Source organism: Pelophylax lessonae (genome assembly GCF_965119305.1).
Source record: "Pelophylax lessonae genome assembly, chromosome: 1".
In the NCBI taxonomy this organism is placed as follows: Eukaryota; Metazoa; Chordata; class Amphibia; order Anura; family Ranidae; genus Pelophylax; species Pelophylax lessonae.
Genome location: NC_138768.1, coordinates 686,887,985 through 686,909,371, shown reverse-complemented (window position 1 = coordinate 686,909,371; position 21,387 = coordinate 686,887,985). Strand labels below are relative to the sequence as shown.

The 21,387-nt window shown below is 36.1% G+C and overlaps 1 protein-coding gene across 1 annotated transcript in view; it reads left to right on the top strand.

Annotated features, from left to right (window-relative positions):
* NPY1R (neuropeptide Y receptor Y1) overlaps positions 1–10,449 on the top strand; it is a 133,641-nt gene extending 123,192 nt beyond the window's left edge. The window contains exons 2-3 of the mRNA XM_082243202.1: positions 2,428–3,245; positions 8,573–10,449. Coding sequence (XP_082099328.1) covers positions 2,550–3,245; positions 8,573–8,989 — 1,113 coding nt within the window. The 5' untranslated portion in view covers positions 2,428–2,549 and the 3' untranslated portion in view covers positions 8,990–10,449. The remainder of the gene's footprint in view (positions 1–2,427; positions 3,246–8,572) is intronic.
* Positions 10,450–21,387: the final 10,938 nt, after the last annotated feature.

The window sequence follows — 21,387 nt, the reverse complement described above, 5'->3', positions numbered from 1 at the left end:
TTGGACACAGCCAGGCAACTAGCATTAGTGCATTACTTATCTGTAGTTTCTCTCTTGAATTTCTCGAGCTGGAAATCCACTAAATACATAATCAGCTTCTTTTGTGTTTATGAATTTATTTGATGGTGTTGGTCAAGACTGCATACAACCTGGATCTATGAATAATTTTTTAAAGTGAATAATGTTGCCTTTTTCTGTCAAAATTGTTTGTCTCTGTATTAAATCATTTTAATCCAAAAACCAAACCCCCCACAAAGAAATGTTCTTCATTTACTGTGGTCATTTTGAACATGGGCATTTATGAATCGAATAGAAATAGAAATTTTATTCCAGAAAGCTACTTTCCTATTCAGCCACAACTAGAAATTGTTCAATTGTGTTATTTTCAAACCTTATTTATCTCTTTACAGAAAGATGATTACACTCATACTATTTCATTTAGCTTATCAATTTGTTGTTCTGATCAAGCTTTCTTGTAGGGTAATTGTGTTGCTATTTAAGCTGCAATAATTTGAAAAGTTTGTCTTACTAACTTTTCCATATTTATTTGCAAGCAAGGTTTCAATGTTATAATCATTTTTTCTATCCCGCATGTTCACCACATTAAACTAAGCACTGGATATTATAACTAAAGAATATTTTATATAATCAAGTGAATTAGTTGTGACCTGTTAATGCCTCATTGATGTTTTATTTATGAATTTACATTATATTATATAGTGTTTACATTGTGGTCCAGTTAGCTATTTCCAGAAATATGAAATCGCTTAATGATCTATATTTGGCTATAGAAATACTACCTTTGAAGATAGTTTCTTTAAGAACTAATACATATCTGAACAAAATCAAAAAACATGTGTTAATTCTCTCAGAAGACAGTGAATAAGAAAGGTTCAACACATAAGCAGTGCTAAAAGACCCTGTTTAAAGAGTCCACATTTGTGAATGAGTCAAAAAGTCCTCAGGAGAGTGAATCCACGGATGAAGATAAAAGGATAACTTCCACCACACCACGTGACCCCCCTAGGTGTTGCTCACTCACCAGAAATCTTTGTAATAGAGCCTTTAAATATCCACCGATCACACCAGATGTAGACCGCTTCACGATCGTTTAGGCACAGAATCTCCCCAATCTGAATACCTTATACCAAGAGATCCACATACTCCAGTACACCGGCAGTAAATGTAAGCAAGAAAGAGGCTCATAGGGCAGTATATCAACACTGTTTTATTATTAAAACACCCGCCCCATCCCTCAATCAATGCACTCACAGCAAACAAATTGATAAAAAGCTCTCAATATGCTAGAACCATATGCTGATCGAGACCTCACCGCTCCGCTCCCGCTCCTCTGTTATGCTGGATCAGTCACAGACGTCAGCTCACAACGGGCAATATGTGGGTCACATATGTGGACTCTTTAAACAGGGTCTTTTAGCGCTGCTTATGTGTTGAACCTTTCTTATTCACTGTCTTCTGAGAGAATTAACACATGTTTTTTGATTATGTTTGTATTTTAAGGCAGCAGCTATATGTCAAGTTAGCGTATATCTGGCATATTCATTTTGTTTTTTCCTGAAGCGCGGGGTGATTGTGATAATATTTGTAGGTACTATTATTGTCTCAATCTTTGTTTAATAATACACATCTGAGCTGTGATATGTGATTCAGCAGTGTTGTGTAACCAGGTTAAAAAAAAAAAGGCATAGCGCCATTTTCGTATGAATAGAGCAGGAAACCATGCAGAGATGTTAGCAGTATCAGTAGCCATACTTAAACTCCAGCTGTAGTTTTTTTCCACTTTTGAGCACAATGGAGAAAGGTTAGGACCTCTGCTGTCTATCTCTCTGTAGCAGCTTCTTCTTCACTATTTTTCCTGGTTTCCTTTATCACCAAGACAGAAAAAGCTAAAAAGTAAAAATGTGACTGTTGTCACCAGAACAGGAGGTAAAGGGAAATAAGGTCACCTGTACTTGTATAAGTTGTTAGAGGTGGCATTTCCCCTAAGTTTAAAGAGATATTCATGTTTTTCCTGTTGTTGTCTCACCAACACAACTATAAGAACCAGATGAGGTTTTAACCTTCCCTACTTTATTGACACCAGGAAAACTTGAGTTCAAGTTTATGACAGCTTAAATCAGCGTTTCTCAACCTTGGTCATCGGGGCACACTAACAGGTCAGATTTTAAGTATTACTTTGGGGAGATACAGACTAGAATACTGCAATCACTGAGCAGCAAATTATGTCACCTGTGATGTAGTTCAGCTTTCTTGCAAACCTGGACTGTTAGTGTGCCTTGAGGACTGGAGTTAAGAAACACTGTCCTAAATTATTCTTAAAATTTGGGGTTTTTGACTTGCTTTTTAAAAGGGCTAATTGATGTAAAAATCTAAGTGACAATTTATTTTTGCTTTTGACTTTTACAGATTTTTCAGTCAGTGATGAAGTTTAGAAGAGCTCTTGGTTATCCCTTACAGAATGGAAGCTGAAAATGCAATTGATTTGCTTCATTGAAGTGTTCTCATTTTCTTACTTTGAGGGTTGATTCATGGACAAGCCTGACAAGATGAATTTTTCAACCGATTTAAGTAATCTGTCTATTAATGACAACATGTCTAGAATGCTACCTTTAGATGAAGAATGTGCTTTGCCTCTAGCAATTGTGTTTACTTTATCTCTGGCCTATGGAATTGTAATGATACTTGGACTCTCTGGAAATTTGGCTCTCATCATCATTATTCTAAGGCAAAAGGAAATGCGCAATGTCACTAATATCCTCATTGTAAATTTGTCATTTTCTGACCTACTGGCAACAATTATGTGTCTCCCGTTTACTTTAGTTTACACCCTGATGGATCATTGGATTTTTGGAGTTGGTATGTGTAAACTAAATGAATATATACAGTGTGTTTCAGTGACAGTCTCTATTTTCTCACTGGTTCTCATTGCCGTTGAGCGTCATCAGCTGATTATAAATCCTCGTGGTTGGAGACCTAACAACAGACACGCTTGTGTTGGAATCACAGCAATATGGATGGTAGCCATGACTGCCTCTTTGCCATTCATGATGTACAGTTCCTTAACAGATGAACCATTCAAGAATATAAGCATTGATCTATATATTGGTAAATACGTGTGCCTTCAAGAATTTCCAGATGAAAAATTTAGACTTACATACACAACATTGTTGTTTGTTGTACAATACCTTGCACCGCTATGCTTTATTTTCGTATGCTATACTAAGGTAAAATTTTAACTTTTCTATTTCATATTATTATAGATATTTGGATATTATAGAAGCTACAACTCATAATGCTATTTTTTTTTAGTCTCTGTATTATATCCTCCAGAAGCCAGTTCACACCTGATTTGCAAAGGAACACCTTCCACATTCCTGGACTAAAATAACATTGGATCACACCAAAAGTAGTCCATGCACTACTTTTCAATAACACACTGCACTGGATTGCATGGTACTTCGATATCATGCAATCTGGTTCAGGCGAACACACTGCACTTGCGATCTGTGTTTGGGATGTAGTTAGGATTGACACTCAAAGCAGATTGCACATCTAGTTCATTTTGAACATCGAAACGGAAATACACATGGAACACGGTTTTTCCACGCCGCGTTCCTGTGTAAACCAGCCCTAAGAGGCTGGAGCCACAGGGCATGCATTCTTGTGCGTTTACATGCATTTTGCCACATTACAGATTTAAAAAAATGCAGTATGTTCTACTTTTATTGAAAAGTTGTGAACTAGGGCCATTGGAATACATGGAAAATGTACTTTGCATTTGTTTTTGATGCAATTTAAAAACGCATCGGAAAGCATCTTTTATGAATCAGCTCAAGATGAAGCTGATTGCAGCTCAGCTAAAGATGTTTAACTTGAAATTATTAGTTTTTTGTTTTTATTCTACTAGCAAACTGCTATTGATTTCCTAAACTACTAACATGAATAAATGACAGTATGGTAATTGGACTATGTTAATTACAACAAGGAAGTTTCAAATTTTTTCATACCTCCAGTCATGTTCTTGGGCAAACAACCTTTTCCTTGGTATATTTCATGGTGCTTGTTGTCATTTCATCAAGGGTATTGAATTACGTTGACTAAGTTGCCAGTATGGATAAAAATGTTGGGTATCAGTATGTTTGTGACATTCATTTAAACTGAGAAAGCCACTTGGAGGAATCGTGAAATATATTTACTTTTACAAAATAAGTCCAAATGAGTGTGACAAACCACTATTAGCTAAACCATGATCTGGTTAAATGCACACTTTCACAGACAACATATAAAAACATATCTGACTATGAGATTTCAATATTTCCTTATGTACCACTCTTCCTCTTGGGTTAGCAGACTAACATGTCTATCTCAAGGTTTGGTCCTTAGTGTATGGGGGTAGAAAAATAAGTTGGGTGTAAGTCACTTCAGTTTTTTTACCTTTTGTTGCTGAACTCAATCTGGGAGAGAGACTTTAAGGGTAATGGATACCCATAAAACAGTACAAAATAGAATAGGTATTCTAAAAGTAGTAGTTTATTTAGGGCTAAGCCTGCTGTCCTCCATGCGGAGCTTCCGGCAGATGTGTGTACGTCCACTTCAGAGCTGCATACAGGAAGCCCATATAAGTGGACGCACATGCAGCGTCAGCATGGTCAGAATCACATATCTATGTTTGACATGTGGAGAATGTGCATGAATCTAAATGCAGAGGCTCTGTATTCCAATTTGTGCACCCGTTCCTGCCAACATGTCAAACTTTGACTTGCAACTGTGTCTGTGCCAGCTCTGCGTTTGGAACATTTTTCTCAAGCAAAAAAATAAGCTGCAACTGCTGATAAGTGTATTTTGACAGCAGAGAGTTCCACTGTCAGAATAAAATGTCTCAGTGGGAAGGATTCCTCTATTCACCTTGATCCACTTGTTTATTTTCATTCAGATAGCGTTAGGTAAATAAGGGTGTCATTTATTCAATGGGTCAGGCAGTGAAGTACCAAAATGCACCACATCCCAAATATGTAAGAAACAAATGTTGAAACAGAATGGGACTTTTAAGGTGCTAGAAACAACTATTTTAGACCATTGGTAGGATTCAATAAAACATCATTTTTTTTTTTAACATATTAAAAAATAGTAGTTATAAAAACCATCACAAACAATGCTTTTAGAAAAGCAGAGCAGCAGCTTCCGCTCTACATGTTTCACCCTAGAGGCTTCCTCATGAGTCTTATGAGTGCTTCAAATTGCTGGTACTAAAAATAAAGACGACAAACATTCCATGAATGGATGATAGTGAAATACATAGTTCATCAAAATATCATGCAAATATTACTGATACATAATTCATTAGATCAGTCTGTATTTTCTACACATAAAGATCATATTAAGGAGATAGGCCTACCATAGAGCTCAAGAAGTTAGGTGTGCTGAATCAATTGGACACCAAATTTTCCAAAGAAAAACCAGAACTATTAGGCATATTGTGACCACAGGAGAGATATAAAACTGAATACCTAGAATATAAAGATGTCATTGTGTTTGAGTCAAGATTGAATCCCACTGATGGTCCCTATATATACTGTATGAGAGCAGCCATAACCTATGACTTACCTTAATTTAAGTAGAGTAGATGTCAATAAATTGTGGTTCCTTATGGGGATATATCCATATCCATGGTATGCATGAGGGAGAGGGCCCTCAACACTAAGGAGGAAGAGGAAAATCACCCCCCGGTAGTCCCAGCTCATGTCAGGTATATATCCTCACCACTGGGGATAGGACTTCAACACGAGTTCATCAAGCATGCTCTGTCTGTTTAAACCTCTACAATAAGGAAAAATATGGGCAGAATTCCCAACAATACAGGTCGCATGGACAAGGGGAAACACTGTGCAGTAAACAAGAGGTGAGACAGAGAAACTGAGATCAATCTGCTCCCTTTCATAAACCACCTATAGCAAGTAGTCACTATGTTTATCTCAGTCTCACCTGGTTTAGTCATAGAAGTGTGTAATTTACTTAATTGTTATTTGTAGCTGAGGTTCTCCAGCCCCCTTATTAACTTTATTGCCCATCTCTGAACTCTTTCCAATTCAAGGACATTTTTCTTGTTGAATGGTAAATGTAACTGCTGTATACAGTGGGTGCCGGTTATGGCATTTCCTATGTGAGTACAATGTACTAGATTTTACAATTTTTATGGATTAATAAAACGATATGGCACATTCATATATTTTATCTTTCGATGGGGGATGATATTGTCATCTTTACTCATCACTGTGGAATGAGCATCATTACTTTCCATTACTAGCCCAGGAGGCATTTCAGTGATTTACAGCACCTTAAAGGAGGTATCTTTATTGGAATAACAGGAAAGCAAGTTGGGTCCTAGAAGCCCGTAGTCTTTTGGTGAGTTGCCCCTTTTATTCAATGATTGGAGGACAAATAAGCACATGCACCTTTTAAAAGAAGGTATCTGGGCACTCTACACTTTTGGTGAAGACACTGTTGATCCGGACATCTTTTGGACTTTTATTTTCTGAATATTGATTATATTAATACATGACAGTTTATTAATTGAAACTTATTATATGTTTATTCACGATCATACTTTTAGCACTTTAATATACAGCGCCTCAAACCTTCCTATAACATGGCTATATCCTGTGCCAAACTTCTTTCCCTTAATAACTTGATATCATCTGCAAATCCCAAATTCTAACCTTAATGTCATTTTTAAACAGGTTAAGAGCATTGGCCCCAAAACAGAACCCTGGGGCACACCACTCACAATTGTAGTATTGTTCCTAATAGATACAATGGAGCATTTTTTACAGTTGGAACTCCTAAAAATTACCCATGAAATTGTCCAGCAATACCTTAAAGTCAGTTAGACTTGGTTGAGCGTGTAATACTATTTGTCCATTCAATATATGGATAATTCTATGGAAAAGAGATTAAGGAGATCTTCCTCCTCTTTAATGTTGGGTAGCCTATAACAAACTTCCATAATTTTTTTTAATTAATATTGATTTTTTGTGAAGCTGCAATTATTAAGGCTTTGCTCCATCACAATACTAGTTGAAGATATCCTCTCTCTTAATCGCTTTCAATTTGATATACAGGCATACCCCTCTAACTTTTCTTCCAACCCTGCCCCCCCCAGAACTGAGTGAACCATCTGATATTCATGGGCCAGTTCTGTGAGTAGTCCATGCTCATTTCCGATACTCTCACAAAGTCAAAATTGTCTTTGAATAACAAATGGTCTTGCTCATACAATTTTTTTGCCAAACGTCTTGCATTTGTGTACATGCCTTTCAATTTTGTCCTAGCATCTACGTTTATTTCATTGCTCTCTCTTGTACTACAATTGATTTTACAGACTTCCAGGTTTGGATTTAGGTAATATAATTTCCTTGCTATCTAGTCTGTGTCCTGACCTCTTCTCTTTCCCATACCATGTATATATCCTGTATCTGCATTGGCGATTGCTCACAAATTATTTTAAGATACCTCCTTCCCTGAATCTAGTTTTTTAGTTCTATTTTCTCCCATTTAGGTAAAGTCCATAACTACAGTACTGGAGCAGACCATCTAAATCCCTCCTTTTTATACTAGTTTCTCAGCCACTTGTTTAACTCCCTGAGCTCCTGATGCCTTTCTAGCGGGGCTCGTGGCAAGGGAAACATTTTAAAAAAATACCATCCTGGAGGTCCTTTTCTTTAATTTTTTACATCCTGAGATTGTTTTTAGGGCACTCCATCTTTCTTTAATTACTTACCTACTTGCCTCTAGCTTATATCTAGCTCTAGCTAAATATCTACATTTTTAGAGGCCTGTGTCAATAAGCAACAGGAATTTAGACCAGCTTCCCCTAACCCTGATTTTCTCAGCATTCCTAGTGTTAATCCTGTGTTGTGCCTGTTGTTATACCCAGCTCTAGTGATACCTTGATTGATGAGTTAGGAATATTTCTTGCAATTACCAGAAGTAGCTTCTACCATCTTCTCTGAAACACTCCCTAGCAAGAAAATTCCTTTCATCCAAACTACCTCCAGAAATCCACTTCAGCAAGTAGTTTATGATCCCCCCAGGTGTATGTTTTTTTTTTCCTTCTTTTTTTTTCCTTCCTTTTTAATGGATCTTGCTACCAGGAAAACAGTGGGGCAAACTTTATTTTTTTGGAGGCTGTAGGGAGTGCATACAGTATATGGGAGAACTAATCTGTAAAGGTTGTATAATAAGTGATCTCCAACAATCTCAAGTATCATATCCCCTGTCTCCAACACTTCCATTGCAAAACATATTTGGTATAATGAGCACAATTGATACCAAATCAGTCAAATGGGGTCATAAAAACATTGACTTTCAAGAGGATTATGATTAAAACTGGTTTATCAATGCCATTATGAAGTACTAAATTCTCTGTCGTTTGTTATTGTATTGTTAGGGAGTGTATAATAGTGAGACAGGGAATATAATTTTCATTATATCATATATACAGTATATTGTATATACAAGAGTAAAATGTACTAATCATTTGTTAATATTTCAGATATTCCTCAGATTAAAACGAAGGAACAGCATGATGGACAAGATGAGAGACAATAAGTACAGATCGAGTGAAACAAAGAGAATCAATATCATGCTTTTGTCCATTGTAGTTGGATTTGCTCTGTGCTGGCTGCCATTCTTCATCTTTAACTTGGTGTTTGACTGGAACCATGAGGCTGTTGCTACATGCCACCATAACTTGTTGTTTTTGATCTGCCATCTAACAGCAATGATATCGACATGTGTTAATCCAATTTTTTATGGTTTTCTTAACAAAAACTTTCAGAGGGACCTACAGTTCTTCTTTAATTTTTGTGATTTTAGATCTAGAGAAGATGACTATGAAACTATAGCGATGTCTACCATGCACACTGATGTTTCTAAAACATCTTTGAAGCAAGCAAGCCCAATTGCATAAAATGGAGAACCGATTGCCTGATCAAATGGCAGTTAGTGTGTTTGAAGTCTATGTCCAAAACAAGCACAAATCCATTGCATAAGACTTCATCACTCAGCACTTCAGCATCTATGTTTTCACAACTGTGATCAGCATTATTGTATAGGGACTTTCCTAGTTCAGAACCAGTCAATGAATTCTTTACATTTTGGAGGTTATGCTTTTGTACGATGGCATTTATTGCCATATTGTTTTGCATTTCCATTGTACCGTGATTCATTCATATGGATAATTGTGTTTTTTTGACACAGAGAACAACAAATACATTTCTCACCCAAAACTGTGAATGTTACACTCTTTTATACTCTAACACTTGGTCTGTCCACCTGAAAATAGCTATGGTATATTAGATGTGATATTTATTATAAATGTTACTTTTATACCTATTTTATTAGATTTTCATATAAATTGTATCTATATAGTATATGTACAGTAAACTACACGAGAGTATTTTGCATTGTATTATGGAGACATTGCATGATTCCAGTTGTTTGCTATCAATGTACAAACACTATAGCTGCATATGTATATTAATCTTGGTGGAAAACATTTTAGGGAAGTGTGCCTTAAAAGTTACAGAGACATTATACAATGCGTTTGTGTTATTTTGTTGTATGTATAATGGCAAATATAATACCTCTTTCTTGCCAGTATGTAAATGCAATGAAATGAAAATTCAATGACATGTTAACAAATATCCTAACACAGAATGCTAGCTATTGTATAAAGTCTGTTAAAAATTCCAATCATCTTAAAGAATGATTTGGTGTTTTTGTGAGATTTGGTGGGTTACAAGCTTATACCAGGTTATTGCCAACTTCAGTGATTCATTGGGAGAAATGAACCAACAGATAAACCTTACACTATTCTCCATGATTCTGCCATTTGTTCTGTTGCAGTTAAACAGATTTGCAGGGGATTTTTGTGCTGTATTGCAAGAAATTAAGAAGCATTGGCATCAGTGCTGGTTTTCTTTATTAACTTAGATGCTAACAGGAGGATGTGGAATTCTCCATTCCACCTAATTTCTTCCTACAAACCACAGCTAGTGTTCTATAAACCAATAAATAAAACAATCAATTGTCATGTTTTAGATTATATTACCTTTCCTATAGCAATAAAGCATAGTTAAGGATGTCATATAAGACCAATTTCACTCTTTTCACATCTCTATATTAGAAATATGTTATATATTCACCACAGTTTAATCTAAATTCACCCAAATGCACAATCTGATTGGCTGAACCTTTCTGGAAGAGGGTATACATTGCTCAGCAAGCCATGTGTGTCTCTTGCTATCAACTTGCCAGCCACAAGCAGCGACATTTAGGAAGTAATGGGAAGAACTTTGTTCTTATGTACATATACAGACTAATGCAAAAACTAGCTGTGTAATATGGTATACTTGCCTGCTATCATTAAAACAGGTGTATTTAAAAAAAAAAAATTAATTATGTATTTATTACATTTTTTGTTGGAAAATCACCTCTACCTCATTTGATTTGTCTAGATCAGGGATCCTCAAACTACAGCTGTTGCAGAACTACACATCCCATGAGGCATTGTAAAACGCTGACATTCACAGACATGACTAGGCATGATGGGAATTGTAGTTCTTGAACAACTGGAGGGCCATAGTTTGAAGATCCATGGACTAGGACTTTGCATGCTGCACACCACACTTTGAAATAATTCAACACTGAAACTGGCAGGCCTTAGGGAGGGAGGACAAGGTTATGAAAGTCAGGCAAAATGTATCTATCTTAAGCTATAAAGATCAGGTCATTCACAGCTCTAGGACCCGGTCATGTAACATCAGCTTGCCTTAGCAGCATGCTGGGATGCCAACGTTGTTGAAGTCTTCAGTCAAGATGAATGCAGGACATATCTTTTGCAGATAGGTTTATGTGGCCTTTGATTCCCTTAAACCTTTCTGAATAAAGCAACCTCTTATTTGAAATTTAGATGTGTGGTTAATAATACAGGTCCATTTCCTTAATGTATCTTAAATGAAAACAGTTTTGCCCACATATTAGTTTCAAAGACAGATTCAATTAGTATCTAACTATTCTTAATGATTTAGTGTTTGTGGATAACATTATTTTTTTCAGAAAAGAACTTAATGTCCTTTGTGTTTTATTCTCTAATACAACCTTCGTCATTAAAGGCCATTATATAATTATAAAAATACTGAACTCTGCAAACGAATATATGAAATCCCAATGTTCATTATATGAATTCCTTTTTAAATTGTCTTTATTTGTACTTTTCTTTATAGGTTTGACTCACAAGAAATAAGAAAAAAGTTATTCGTTTTTAAATTATTGAATTTAAAGGCTTATTTAACAACTGTAGCACAAAAGAAAAACCACCACCTGCATTTAAAGAAAATCTGTACTGAGGGAAATTAGAAGGCATCAAATGTGGACCCCATTCTGTTGTAGTAATTAGGCTGACATGTTGATCCAATAACTTCATTCATTTCTAAGATTCTGACACTGAGAAATTGACAAAAATGCAATGCAAGAAAGTCAAACTGAAGTTAGAACCCCTGATATCCATACAGGTTCTAGGTGAGTGGCTAATCATACAGAATTCACTAAATCAGCATGATAGGTCAAATATTACCATTTTCAGTAGAAGAGATCAAGAATGGAAGCCACCATACTTCCTCAGTACAGGTTTCCTTTAAAGCGCCAATGCAAAAGTAGAGTGTAACAGCTTACCTTTCCTGCATAAATGCTGCTAAATACCAATCAGTACAGATGAGCTCAAGGTTTAGTCTGAACAGAAGTTTGGATCGATCATGAACATTTACCTGTTTGGAGGGAGCCAAACGTCATGCACAATAGTGGTATTACCTCCGCAATTACGCTTGAAAGCACTTAATAACCACTGTTGTCACTGACCCTATTTTCTTACATGGCCAGGAATCCCCAGCTATGTAAGCAAGGGAAGGATTGTTTATACAAAAAAGTCACGGGGTTCCCTCTCAATTCATAGCAGGCCTTTTAGGTCTGGTATAAAATTTAAGGGGTATCCCGCACAAAAAAAACCCAAAAAATTGTGTGAAATTTTATACCAGATCCTTTTGGCCTGGATTGGTATACATAGTAACAGTACTCATTCACAAAAAATGTAAACAGTAAATAATTAAACACTATTCATTTAATAAAGAAAAAAAAGGTCCCACAATTTACATCCACTGTCAATCATGTCATCCAGTGATGTGAATCCACATCAGTCATGATACCTGGTGCCCACCAACCCATTGAATGGAAAAAAAATGATGCTTTCTAGTACGTACACTTGTTTATTTATTTTTTATTTTTTATTTTTTTTAATCTTGCTGTAGGGCTGTGTGCTACAGCAAAAGTGACATTACATAGAATAATTATACAGTTGAAATTGCTTGAAAGTGATAAAGGTCCCCCAAAATACATAGCAGACCCTTGTAGAGATCTATGTGCCAGAAGTTGGCAATGAAATGGCATTTGCTGGCAATTGAAAACATGCCCTCCAGGAATGTTATTTAAAGTGGTTGTAAGCCCTTTCATATACCCAATGAAGTGACTGGCCTCAGAGGGCATAGAGCTGAAGTCACACTCTGTCAAAGTCACCCCCCCCCCCACACACACACACGCACACAGCACACAGTAACAAAGCTAAGACTGTTAATCACAAGATGTGTGCTGAATGTCCCTCCCCTGTCATCTTTTTTCTCTAGGTTTTAGGAAAACTTGTCAGAAGTGATTCATGCTGATAGCAGTGGAACAAAGTAGCAGACAGAAATGATATCTAGTGCTCTTAATTAAGACATATACACACTATAGAGGGATGTGCTTTGTTCATATTTCATATCTTAGGGTTAAAGCCACTTTAAAGGAATTGGGCATTTTTAATGTTTTATTGAAAGAATTTACAAAAATCACTGCTCTTGGCTGAAATTTTATTTCATTGGTACATGATCTCCAGGAAAAGTACCCTCCGCCAGCTATTGTTGACACCCCTTGTCCATTAGTGCAGAAAATTGCCATTTTTATTTTGACAGATTTACCTCTCATTCATTTCAGTGGTGTTTATGTTTGGCATCTGGACTTCTATGAAGTTCATTGAACCCTGCTCAAACTCGACCCATGGTTGTTTGGGTCATCCCTACCAATCAGTAGAAGAGGTCTCCTAAAATCCCCAGAGAAACCAACACTTCTGGGGGTGTTGATCACCTGGGTTCCCTGCAGCTCTCATTGGTTCCTCCTAGTGACCACTATGTCTTTACAGGGTACAGTAGTAACATGAAGGTTAGCCAGGGAGTGCTGCTTGGGATGCAGGAGATCAACATTGACAAAAAGTGTTTTTTCCCAGGAGCAGTATTTAGCAGCAAAGTTATGAGGAGATGTAAGTGTTTACACTCTTCTTTTACAGGGTATTTGTTTTCGAATATATATATATATATATATATATATATATATATATATATACAGTATATGAACACTGTGTATTCTATTTTTTTTGTTGTTCTTCTTACTAATAGTACAAGACAAAGATGTAATAATTCCATTGCTGATATGAAGATTATTCAAGCATATTTGTTAAAACCTTAAACTATATTTGTGAAAATTTAAGAAAACAAAAAGTATTCTAAATGGCTTAAATCTATTTAATTTGATGTACACATTCATCAGAGCTTTACTTTTATGATCATATTTGCCTAGATTAGGTTCAGTCATGTATGTCCTTAAATGTGTGAGTTATATGCCCACGTTTAGCAATTCTTGCAGAAACAGTGTCATGTTAGGGTTAACTCTGAAGTAATATTGAGTAATGGAAGTGCTTGTTATCATATCCAACATGGAAAATCTCCTTGATTGTTTAGTCTTTTCAGCTTACTCTATAGGAATCATAAGGGTTCCTCTGATGTCTATGGGTTGGCTCAACATAGGGAAAAAATCATGGTGGTTCTTGGAGATGCAGTGATCCAGACAAGCATGGACAGACGGACACTTCACTTACTACCAATTTTCTTTATTTTAATGAGATATCTGACTATGACCACCAAAACAAGGAAGGGACAGGTCTACCCAGAATGTCTAACTCATACATAGAGGTTTGTGTTTTACTACTAATGTGTGTTTGTGAAGCATTTTGAAATAATTTGTCATGCATTACTTACATTTTGAATTGTATCACGTGGAGAGGTTTTCACTTGTGTTTATTGTTGCTTTTGCTATGCATCATTTTTATTTCTTTTATTTACAGTAAGTCAATGGTAATGCAATTAGAACATAGAAATGCATATCAGACACAAGCCATTAAACTTGTGTTAGACTTCCTGGTGAATCTGATGACTATGTACACTAAAAATACCATTTCTTTCTGGTAGTTGTATCCTACTGTATATTTTTGTTAAAGCTTGAAAGTAGCTCATACTATCTATCTCATTGGTGGCTTTGCACTGACTGTTAATGCATTGCACTGTATAATGCGCACATGAAAAATTAATGGTAAATAAAGTAATAAAATAAGATCAGCAAATGTATTACTGGACATTATGAGTTTTATATGTGACATTATGAGTTTAATATATGACAAAATAAAGATTTACAAGCAAGTGGTTAAAACTATTATAATATCCCATGGCTGGTAATATTAATTCAAGAAGCTATTTTTTTTCTCTGAATGTGAATGTTATAAACTCATATACTTGTTTTATAAAAGTCTAAGTTCTGATGACTTTTTAACACTTAACATCATTCTGTTAAATAACTGTATAACACATGCTGTCTTGTGATGTGTTCAGCTAAAATAGGGTAAGCATAGGGCTTTTGGAGCAGAGACTCTCAAGCAAAAACACTGCTAATATCTTCTCTATGTACATGTCAATGTGTTGTTTTGCAAACACTTAATATTATATACTGTATCTAGTAATTATATTTATATTCTGTTTTGAAAAATTGATATCACAGAAATGGATACGTGGCCCAGACATTTGTCAGTGCAGCTTCTTTTAATCAGATTGCATAGCATAGAGAGGGAATTCCAGTCGGTAGGAATTTTTCTCCCATGTTTGCCAATTGCGAATTCTGGTTATAGCACACATTATGTATCTATTATCAAAAGGGTCTTTCCATAGCTATACACACTCTTCTGCTCTCATGCAAAGGAATACCCTGTTTATAGAATACCCAATATCTTCTGGCTTGAACTGTTGTACTATATTTTGTTTCTTCTAAACCTGATATAATTGATTTTGTAAGGCCATATTCTGGCACAGACTAGGTATGTTTTCAAAGATTGTTAAAGATAATTGGATTCATATAAAGAAAGTAAAGAAACACAGAGCTATAAACACAGCATGATGGAACATTTCTTTGGCCAATAATTCAATTACTTTTCTTTCCAAGAAATATAGAAAAAAAAAAGATTTTATTGTAATAGTTAATGTTGCCTGAGCTGGCAGGAAAAGTTGTGGCAGGATCCAGCTGTTATTATACTGCAATGTCATGCAAGGCAGTCCAACCTTTAGTATTAGATGTTTCCATTCATACTCTTAAGCTAAGTATTCCTGACAGATTTCAGTTTATTCAAAATATTGTACAAATAGCATTTATGTTACACAGCATAGAAACACTTGCTACAGACTTGATGCAACAGTATATGAAACTATGTACACCTGAGATTTTACTGTTATGCTTTGCTAAGCTCTTTGTTTTTTAACACATCAAGAGAAAGGAAACGGCATATTGCAAAGGGGCTGGAGGGGAAACAAAACTAAAGTTACCATTGCTTATTGTCTTTGCCATGCTAACCTTAAAGTGATTGTAAAGGCAAAAGGTTTTTCATCTTAATGCATTCTATGCATTAAGATAAAAAGCCTTCTGTGTGCAGCAGCCCCCATCTAGATCAAGCAATGTTGCAGGAGTGTCTCGGCTGCCCGTGACCAGGAGTGTCTCGACTGCCCGTCACTCCCCTCCTAATTGGCTGGGACAGCAGTGTGGCACCATTGGCCCCTGCTGCTGTCAATCAAAGTTAGTCAGCCAATGAGGAGAGAAAGAGGGCAGGGCCATGACTCTGTGTCTAAATAGACACAGGGAGCTGTGGCTTGGCTCAAGTGCCCCCTTAGCAAGCTGCTTTCTGTAGGGCACTCAACAGGAGAGAGGGGCCAGGAGGGAGGGGCCAGGAGCACCGAAGAGGGACCCGAGAAGAGGAGGATCTGGGCTGCTCTGTGCAAAACCACTGAACAGAGCAGGTAAGTATACCAGGTTCGTTATTTTTAACTTAAAAAAAATGAGACTTTAGTATTACTTTAACCAAAGTATAAAGCTATCCTTTTATGAACATATTATAATATCAAAATGTCTTTATGCCTTTGCAATTCTGTTCATAACATTATACATTTGTTTAGCCACGACAAAATACTGTGTGCAAGGCACTGATGAATAAACCCCAGAAATCTCTGATATACCAACCATCCAGCCATGCTTTGCACTGGCTTACAGGATCTAGTCTGACAGCTAAACATGAAAGGAAAACAATATAGAAACCTGTTTTATCCTTCTTCACACTGACACAACAAATGTAAATATTGAAAAATTGACATATGCACATAGAGCTATTCAATTTAAATCCGAAATCCTTTAATGGATCATTATATTATTAAATATTGATATTTATATATCTGATAAATACGTATGATATTATTATTGTTTGTAAGAAATTTATTTTTATTCTTATATAATTAAAATATACTTATAAAATATACTTATAAATTATTGTTGTTAAAATTAATGATAATTAAAAATACACTAACCATTTATCTGCCAAACATATTTGTATTTCTGTTCAGACAGTCATTCAGACACCCTTCTGCTTTATTGCATAGCCAGAATGCGGCAATACTATTCACTATTCACTGTTTCCTATCTATCGTGACTGCTTACTGAACTATGAAGGAGAAGCACCACAGTAGTGGAAAGGAAAAGCATCACACACATTGGGATGATCAGCATAACATCCATGTGGAAGTAACAGCAACACAACCTTGAGAAAGAACAGTATCACACCCATGAGGAAGGAGCAGCATCACACCCATGAGTTTATGCTGTGTTCCTCTCCACCTTTAAACTGTTTTATTAACTCCCTCTTCAATCATATTAAATTGTGCTGCATAATAGAGCCTGATTGGTTCAACTTAACTTCGCATGAACTGTAAACCCCCCCCCCCCCCTTTAAGGGCGCTTTGGTGTAGTGCAGTTCTTGCAGGGCTTTTGGTGCACTTTCAGAAAACACACCAAAGCTGCCCGATGCAAAAGAAGTCTATGGAAAAGTGCAGGTAACCCATATGAAGCCCATGGGTGCACATCGCTGCACCTGAAAGCGCTCTTAAGGGAGATTATAGTGTTTTTCCCAAATATTTTTGGTTCATGTTTATAGACTAATATTTTATAGCAAGATGTTTTTTTTTTTTTTTTTAATTCAAATTTACAAATAAACATGCTACACAAACATAATACAGGCTAGAGCTCACGTACAACATGCTGGAATTAAAAATAAAAAAGACAAAACATTTTCTCCACCATTCAGCTAGCAGACTAAGCTTAAGTTGGGTGCATACACACAGTGTCTTTGGTCCAACCATCCAACCAATAGGTTGAATAAAAAAAAAAAGAGTGACAGATACTCGCGTGCACAAAAACAGTGTTTAAACAGGGATCTCTCCATGTGAAACATTGTTTTGTGACTGGCTGGAGCCGTGATGATGTAATTTCCACGCATACGCCATGGGCGGCCGTTCCTTCAGAGCGCATGCACTAGTGACCTAACTGGCTGCTACTTCAGTAAATATGTCCTAAATGGTGCATGTTTAGAAGACATTAACACTACTAATAGGTAAGCCTTACTATAGGCTTATCTATAGGTAAAACTTAAAGATGGAAGTTTACTTCCTCTTTTAGAACCTAGATATGTGGTCACAGCACAACAGTGAATTAAATATTTCAAATAAATTAGTGACCCCTACCAATAAGAAAAGGCTGGATTATTTTAAAGAACTCAACTCATGATTTTGATCTTCACAGTCAATTTATTACCAATCCAAATTCCCAAATCAGCAGCAGCTAGTAGTCCTGTAGGCTGCAGCTGTAGTTGCTACCCAGGTCAAACTCAATTTAAGTTTCCCCTGACTAATTTGCACTAGCTGGTATCACTTCAGCACTTCAGGTTTTTTCTCCTTCACGTCAGCTGTTAGAGAATAGAGACACCTACAGTGTGGGTGCTAATAGATCATATATATAAAGAAAGGCAAGTATTGGACAATATTTTCAGGAACTGCAGCTTTAAGGGCAGATACCCGTTCTTTCTAGGACTAAGGGCAGCTTCACACTGACCTGCTTAGCCTTGGGAAAGTGCAGTTAACCCCTGGTTTTCATGCAGGTAATGATGTGTTAGAATTTTGAAGCAGACATATTAGTAGTTGGCATATGCACACTGCCCCACTGTGCTTTGGGCAAAGTGTAGGTAACCCATGGTTTTCATACGAATTAGTTGTGCTTTCCCATAGACTGCATGCAGATGTTTTGGTGTGCTTTTTGAAAGTGCACCAAAGACGTGGGACATAATAGAAGGCTATGGGAAAACACAGCTAACGTGCACAAAATCCGTGGGTTAGTTGCACTTTGCCCTAAGCGCAGTACAGCAGTGTGAAGCCACCATTACTAATATTTCTGCTTTAAACATTTAACATATCATAATTAATTATGAATATTGTAATAATATGCATAAAGTCCTGCACCTTAAGACATGTCTGTCTGTCTGTCTATCTATCTATCTATCTATCTATCTATCTATCTATCTATCTATCTATCTATCTATCTATCTATCTATCTATCTATCTATCTATCTATCTATCTATCTATCTATCTATCTATCTATCACATCTTTTAGAAAAACACAATACCAAACCTCCAATTAAAGTTTGCCTTGACCTTCATGAATCATTTTGACACAATGCATAAAAATAACTGTTGCATGTGAATTCAAAAAGCTCCACATAGAGAAAATATCATCCTATATGTCTTATTCCTCTACAGTACACTTGTATGGCCACTGACTCCATGGTTACAGGTTACCATGGAAGTAAAGGAAAAGAGAACAAAAATTGTACGTTACATTTTTTAAACTGTTGTTTTTATGTAAGGCACTTAACTCTCAAGTCAGGATAAATTCTAATCAATGAAATCTGAAAATATGCTGCTCATGTCACTTAACTCTAGAAAAAATGTCAGATACTGTTATATAGTATACAGTATAAACAGCATTTAGCGAGGTAATTAAGACTTACGTGGTCATTTTGCTTACTGTATGTATTTGAAATTTTCTTTGTATCTAAGTCGGTGTTAATATAGATCATATCTAGATTAATCCTTGATTTTTAATAGTATGTAAAAAATAAATTATGAGCATCAGGGTAATGCCTATACTGAAATATTCATTAGATACCATTTTGTTCTGTTTAAGGAGAATGCTGCATACACGATCTATAATATTCAGAATGCCTAAAATCACTTCTGAATTTTATATCTGCTGAAGAATCTTTCTAGAGTATCACATGTCACATTATATGCAAATTAAAATATCAAAGTTCCACAGCAGCTGAATAATTGAAATAATTTGTAGTATTTGAAAGACATGGGAGAATTTTGATTAAGAAGAAACAAATACCAGAGTTGCCACAATAAATATTTATGGTTCAGGTATATTATTTTGCACAGCTCATTTTCAACTGACAAAAGATGTTTTTTGTATTGTTTATATGTACTCATGCATTTGTTCACATTATGTTTTTAATGTGTATTTACTTGGTTATCCAAAAAATTGAGCCATAGTATATAAAATACTGTACCCATAGAATGCACAGTCTGAAATAATCCTTTGGAGCCCCACTCCATCCACTTTTATTTGTATTTTCCTTTGTATAGAACTAGAGCTGGAAAGGGTTAGAAACTCTTGGATTTTTTTCTGCTGATTGTGTCTGTATTGGGGTATCAGAGCAGGGAGGAATTACATATCTCTCCAATGGTGTAAGAAACTTTAAAAAAAGGGATGGAAATATTAACTGTTCCCCAATCTATCCAAAACAAAACAAAAAAGCTAGAGTTCGAATACATCTTAATGTTTAAGCTTTGGCTTACTGTGCTTTGTATATTATTGCTGCACATTTGAAAAGGTAGGCTGCTGTACAATTTTATGTATATATACTGTATATATATATATATATATATATATATATATATACACACACACACACAGTATCTCACAATAGTGAGTACACCCCTTGCATTTTTGTAAATATTTTATTACATCTTTTCATGTGACAACACTGAAGAAATTACACTTTGCTACAATGTAAAGTAGTGAGTGTACAGCTTATATAAACAGTGTAAATTTGTTGTCCCCTCAAAATAACTCAACACACAGCCAATAATGTCTAAACTGCTGGCAATAAAAGCGAGTACACCCCTAAATTAAAATGTCCAAATTTGTCCAAATTAGCCATTTTCCCTCTGTGGTGTTTTAAAAATGAATGGAGTTTGGAGCACAGAAATTTGCTTGGTGCGCTAAAAAACACACTTATGGATCTTAATATGTGCCAAGTGCCATTAACCCCTTGTACTGAAAAGTTCAATGTACAGCTCTTTTGTATATCTGAGTTATCCAAGCGTTCGGTGACAAACAGAGAGACAGACACACGCTGTATCACTGTGGATGTCCATAGTAGCAGTCCTGTTAAAAGAATTTATAGTTTGCCACAGAGTTAGAAGGAGAGGGCTCAAGTGTTTTGACAGGCTGTTGAGAGATAGAGACAGTGTGAGGTGGGAGAGTGTTAACAGTATCGAGGTCTGCACTGTGAGCTGAAGAAAATGGAGATTAAAGTGCAGAGACAGTAGAGTTAGAGTCAATAACAGGGTGTAAATCAGGAGAGACAGTGACAGGTTCAGGGTCAGTGGATCTGGCTCATCTCAGTAAAGTCAGCCCAGGACGAGCTTTCTCCATTTCCCTCACCGGATCGCTGAAGTCGGATATCTCATCAGGCCAAATGTGCATGAGGCAGTTTCAGTACGGAAGAACTGCATTATGTACACTTGGCCTGATGAGATAACCAAACTCCATTATTTCCATAACAGTAATGGCGAGGCATAAAGTTCTAACCAAAGGTTTCTAACTTCACAGCAGAAAAACAGAGGGGAGTGAGTCAGTTCTAGTGCAACAAAGGCCGGCCGTGTGTGGTAAGACACTTCATTTCAGTTTTTGAAAATGTGTTGCTTTAGACCAAAGCTTATTTTCTTGTCCGCTGTGGAAGTTAG